The sequence below is a fragment of the Corticium candelabrum genome, chromosome 19 (genome assembly GCF_963422355.1).
Source record: "Corticium candelabrum chromosome 19, ooCorCand1.1, whole genome shotgun sequence".
Taxonomy (NCBI): domain Eukaryota; kingdom Metazoa; phylum Porifera; class Homoscleromorpha; order Homosclerophorida; family Plakinidae; genus Corticium; species Corticium candelabrum.
Genome location: NC_085103.1, coordinates 875,665 through 881,564, shown reverse-complemented (window position 1 = coordinate 881,564; position 5,900 = coordinate 875,665). Strand labels below are relative to the sequence as shown.

At 41.1% G+C, this 5,900-nt stretch overlaps 1 protein-coding gene across 2 annotated transcripts; it reads left to right on the top strand.

Annotated features, from left to right (window-relative positions):
• Positions 1-1,404: 1,404 nt before the first annotated feature.
• On the top strand, positions 1,405-3,481 carry LOC134195164 (uncharacterized). 2 transcript variants are annotated; one of them, XR_009972333.1, is made up of 4 exons: positions 1,405-1,503; positions 1,597-1,720; positions 2,693-3,291; positions 3,361-3,481. XR_009972333.1 is itself a non-coding variant. In XM_062664172.1 (3 exons), exons 2-3 carry the CDS (start codon positions 1,670-1,672, stop codon positions 3,173-3,175), a joined length of 534 nt encoding a protein of 177 aa, XP_062520156.1. In that variant the 5' UTR covers positions 1,405-1,503; positions 1,597-1,669; the 3' UTR covers positions 3,176-3,481. The 2 variants fall into 2 exon arrangements, 1 of the variants encoding a protein (XP_062520156.1); XM_062664172.1 differs by having other exon boundaries at positions 2,693-3,481.
• Positions 3,482-5,900: the final 2,419 nt, after the last annotated feature.

The following is a 5,900-nucleotide window of genomic DNA, read 5'->3' as shown; positions in this document are numbered from 1 at the left end:
TCACAAGTGTTTTGAATTCATTTTGTGCTTCCGATGAGTGGTACGTTCCTCTTGGTGGTTTCTCCACTGGATTTGGGTTTTGTAACTATGGTAGAGATTGTTATATCATTTTAGAGGTTACATCAGAGCTGTAATATAATTAAATATATTTCTTGTAGCTTCGAAGACTCACAACACTAGTGCGCGAGCCTAGAGCTAACATTATCATATTAATTTGTTTTGTTTCTGCTTCTTATCCGGGAATTTTGTTGTCAGCGCTGCTGGGGCGAAAACTGGGTAAGTTAGGGAAATAATTTGGTATTCTTTATCTATAGAAAACAAATTGTGTCACCTGGGATCTTCCTTTTTATGTAGAACAGTATGCATGTACGAGCCTAGCCTTTGACGCTGCAGCTGCAAGTAAGGTTGAGAGGACCAACTGCACTGCACAAAATCGCTCCCTTATGTTTACTTTTTTAACGGTGACTTTAAGGTCTCGTGTTCAACTCTGGCTGTATACTTCAGCCCAATCTTCTACCTTGATTGCGTAGCTATGCAATCAAGTTTGCGTGGATGCAAGCACGCTTAGCGGGAAATTTCGCGAGGATTTCCAATGCAATCAGTTTAGTCTTTGAATTCTTTCCGTTTACGAATTCAATGAAAGCATTGGAAATGTGGTGCAGAATTACCTGGGCAGTTAATGTTCACTAGGGCAAATAGGCAGGGCAGCTAAGATACCGTATACTGCCAGCTAGTGCGCATGTGCGACAACTAATTGCACGGTCGATATAACTTAGCAACGAATTAAGTTTTATTTTGCAAATCCATAAATAGAGACATTAATTCTAAATTAAAGAAAACATTATTCATTACCCGAAGAAGTCCATTTTGTCGATAAAATTTACTGCAACAAGATACGGAGATAACGCATGCGCACTGACAAAAACATATTACTCTAGAATTAAGCTTTGTCTTGAAAATCCACGTACCAAAGCATTACTTAAAACCTTTTAATATCCACTGTCCCAGTAGATACATCAGTAACACACACCGGCAAGCTAGCGTATGTGAACATGTTCTCTGCTGATGTTCATTACATATTTTCGTTGATATAAAGACGTCACACGTGCTTCTGGATGTTATATGTTTGAGTAGCTCGTCTTAACCGTAAGTTCAGACTGCTTCTGGCAGGAGTAGCTTGAGCATGAAATGTGTATTAGACTCGCATAGTTGAAATGTGTCTCTTCACGTGATATCTAGATGTGAGGCCGCCCCATAGAGCGTAGATCAATAATGGGATTGTCGCGAGCGGATCGTTAGATGTAATATTTGTCAGAAACGCATTTTATGAACTATACATCCTAACACCTTTTAGTTTTATAGCTAACTAATTGTTGTGTTTTCTGTCTAGGTTGGTAGAAGCCTTCCTGTCTCTAAGCACGTGGGTGGGACTACATAGGATCTTCTGCTATTTGTATTCAAGTTTTACATCGCTTGACGTAGTCAACTACAACTCTGCTACAGGTTAGGTAGTCTATCACTTTCTGAATTATCTAGAAAGTAGAAAGTTGATATCGTGATTTCATCAGTTTCCTGTTCAATTTTCCTGCTTTTCAGCTGCTCAACGTACATTCCGCATCGGTTTGTTGCGTCCTTGCTGACGCGGAGAGTGACTGAGTATAAGTACGAAATGGCTGCAGCTGCTGGTGATGAATACAAAACGAATGGCGGTACTGAGAAAGTGAGTAGGCGTACACCAACTCTAGCCAACTACATAAATATTATGCAATACGCATCATGCAGTAGACTAGCCATACATTGTACGGACATCTTGTTTCTGGTGCAATATTTCGTATCACGACGTGGTTGAAGTCTCCCATGCTGGGAGAGCAGAGCACTGCAGATGTTGGGTGCACCAGGTTTTGTGTGGCCAAGCCCCGAACACAGTCAACTTAAAAAATAGCTAGTGTACTTAATCACTTGAACTAATACTTCTGGAAGTTGATTCTAGCCAAGAGCCCGTTAGAGGAAGTCCAACTTTGAAACGTTGGGTACGCCATGGCCCACCTGCGTTGCCGAGCCTACTCTGCCAGCCTTGCAGTATCTTTAGTCTAATATTAGGCAGGACATGTTGCATCTGTTTACCTAATATAACGTAAACGCACATCTGTCGTGGTGTGCTTTAAACGATACTCTAGAATAGCAGCAACAATTTTGAAGATCGTACCTAGGCGCGGTAGACTATCAGTAGAACGTAGACGGAGATTAGAAGGGTTAGAGTGGAATGTGTGGGGAAGAAATCCTAGGTCAAAATAGAGACAGTTACTAAATATGTCATGCTTTCACTGTCACCGCCATAAACTCTATATTTTTAGTTGCTTTTTTAATTTAATTTATTAGTAATGAGACAACGGCGTCCTTTATTGCTGTAGAAAGACTACGGAACTTCTGCTACTTTCGCTGTCTTTCTGTCCTCGCTTTCAATATACATGTGTATTTACTTTATTGGTGTGTGTGTGTGTGTGTGTGTGTGTGTGTGTGTGTGTGTGTGTGTGTGTGTGTGTGTGTGTGTGTGTGTGTGTGTGTGTGTGTCGTCAACTACAATGAACAATGTCCAATTGGTTTGCTTCGCAAACAAATAACGTACATGCACAAACTCGGGAATTGCATAGAACTCATGACTATTCGTTACTAATAACTGCCTTGTTTACAGCTACGTATTGTCACGGACTTAGCTTCTGCTCTATCAAAGTTTTCATCCCAGAAAGCTAGTGTTCTGCAACAACTACAAGACTGTGTTCAATCTGCAATCAAAGCTTTGATATCTGACAAAGTTCTTGTTGAAGAAGATGTAGATGGTGTTATTGATTGGATAGAAGAAATGGATGATTTCGAATCAGCTTCAGAAGCTCTTTACGACGTCATCATGGAGAAAGCCAAAAGCGACCCTAACATTGTGGTGAAATTTATAGAATCTGTTGGTAAAGTGAATTCGACTATTTGCAACCTTTTTCGTTCTGCTCCACATTTAACTTGGCAGCAACTGAAAAAGAAACGAGAGTGCATTGTCCAAACATTAGACACGAGTGCTATCATTCATCCATGTCTTGAGAACAGCATCATTACACTTAAGCAGTACCAGCTTTTGATGAAGATCAAGGAGAAGGAAAAAAAAGACTTCCACTTTTTTCGCTGACAGATTTCTTCGTGTATTGGAAAAGTCAGGGAATGAACAAGGCTCAAAGCTAAAGGAATTTGAGAAGGTTCTCTTGGACAGGCAACCAGACGTACTGAAGACATTACTGGAAACAAGTAAGTCGACAAAATACACAGCTTTATATACCTGTCGTGCAAGCTACAGCATCTTGTCATGTGCCATAGATTTTCCGTGCGTTAAGGTTTGTATGTGCACTTTAGATCAAAATCACAGTACAAATAATAGTACCACTGAGCCGATTAGCTCTGGTGACGGCTTGGGGTCATCTCTTATTTCGGCCCAATACAGTAGAAAAGGTAGATAATAATAAGATTATATAACTATATAATTGGTGTGTTCAGAATGTTGTCAGCAGTACATACTCTACCAATCTTAACGCCCGGTTCGAACGCAGTCTCTATAGAATCTTTTCTCCATTTCTCGCTGCCATATTGAAATTCTTTTTATCGGCAAGGTCGCAAGATGCAACTATCTTTATCGGCCATTTATTTCTTTGACTTATCGTCGAGGGCGCGCATGCACTCTCATGCACTTGGTGCCTGAGAGACTCAGCTGTAGCAATCTGTCCTGGTGATAGAATTGTGCGTGCACTCTATAAAATTTTGTAGTACCTAAGCATGATTGTGTGGTCCTCTCCAGTAGACAATCCTTGCAGGTGGCAAATACATGTAATTTTCCTATGAGAGAAGCCGCCAGACATGCCGAGCATATTCCCACACACAACCAGCAATTGCTTTTAGGTTCCACAGAAGATGCTTCGGCCAAAGCTATATATGGTGCTGAGTACTTTTGAGAGGTAGTTCGCGTTGTGCATTTTTGATTGCTACTAAAATAGATATAGTAAAGCGATATGAGCAAAGAGCTTCAGTCTTGATTAATTGACTAGATTCTGTAATTTGTCCGTCAAAAATTTCAAACGTAGTCAAGTACAAAGCTTCTATGTCGCTGCCACAAATATTTCGAATTTAGAATAACGAGTGACTAGCATCATGCCAGATAGCGCAATATCTAGCCCTCTTCTGGCTATGTCCACTCACAAGATGATATTTGCATTTCCTGCTTAGCTAATTAGACACTCCCTTGCTCTGTAGCTGGCCGTTGCCGTTCTGCAACAAAAAACTCGATAAATTTGTCCGTTTGCAGTAAATAAAAACGAAAATTTTTCTATTTATGATGCCCTGTGATAGGAAACGGATAGTTGGCCAAGTAGGATATCGATCTTCCTCTGGCTTCTGCGTTATCCATTAGAGGGGAAGTCGAAAAAAATGAACTTAACTTGTATGAGTAGATCTTACCAAGACAAATCGATCGGTATAAGTTACTCCGTTATCTTCGCTTTTGTATACGAGAACGAGCGATGTTACTGTGACGTACAACGCCCACGCTTCTGCTCCGCGCTTCCTGGTCGAATAAGCTTCGCCCACTGCGAACGAATCAATGCGTTTACGGATGACTGCTACGGATATATCGAGAATTCTGAATGTGAATGCGAAGATATTATGAAGATCTGTCTTCTTGCCGTCAGTGGTTCTTCTCTAAAGTAAAATGGTGTCGGTAGAGCTCTCATCCCGCCAGACTTTGAAGCAGAATTCCTCAATACCACGGTTTACCTAGAGAACGCGCTTGTGCTTGAGTATTTTTATCCTTGTTCTTTTAATATCCGAAGAGAAACGTTCAGCGCGCCGTCTGGCGTACGCAACAGAGGATGATCCTATTTTTACATCCGGGATTGTAACTTTCTACCAATCAGCGGCAAAAGAAAGTGAGAAGACCGGATGTGAAAATAGGAACGTCCTCTGTAGCACACGCCAGACGGCGTGCTGAACGTTTCTCTTCGGATATTAGAAGAACAAGGATAAACAAATGCTTAAGCACAAGCCCGTTCTCTAGGTAAGCCGTGGTATTGAGGAATTCTGCTTCAAAGTCTGGCGGGAAAACAGCTCTACCGACACCATTTTACTTTAGAGAGAAACCGCTGACGGCAAGAAGGCAGATCTTCATAATATCTTCGCATTCGCAGTGGGCGGAGCTTAATCGACCAGGAAGCGCGGAGCAGGCGAATGGGCGTTGCACATCACAGTAGCATTGCTCGTTCTCGCATACAAAAGCGGAGATAACGGAGTAAGTTATACCGATCGATTTGTCTTGGTAATATCTACTCATACAAGTTAAGTTTTTTTGTTGGACTTCCCCTTTAAAACAGTTACAAGAGATGTTCTCTTGTGCATGAAATTTTCGTGGCAGCTCGTTCAGAATTGTCTGCGCTTGTGTTATGTAGAATGCAAATCCATAACTATATGATTGCATGTCTACTGTGATGTCGTCACGTGACTCATTCAACAAGCGTCTCAAAAAATGCAGCAAACCGAAGTTGAGAATCTATCTATGAGCAGATTTCCGCTTCAGAACGCTTGCGCGAAGATTGCGTGATAACCTATGATCTCAACCTGACGCCAAAGCAAGTTGTTCTTAAACAAATACGCGGTAGTAAACTATAGCAGATGTCAGTGCGTGTGCAGCAGCTCTTCCCGTAAGAAAAGCTACAGCCGAAGGTTGAGCACTTTAGTTGTTCATTTAGTGCATAGTCTTCTCAAGAACCAATTTCAACAATTTTACACTTTATTGTTTCTATTACAAGATAGCTTTTCTTTCACGCCTATTATCGAAAAATTGATAATAGAGTTTGCCAAAGAGTTAAAATTTC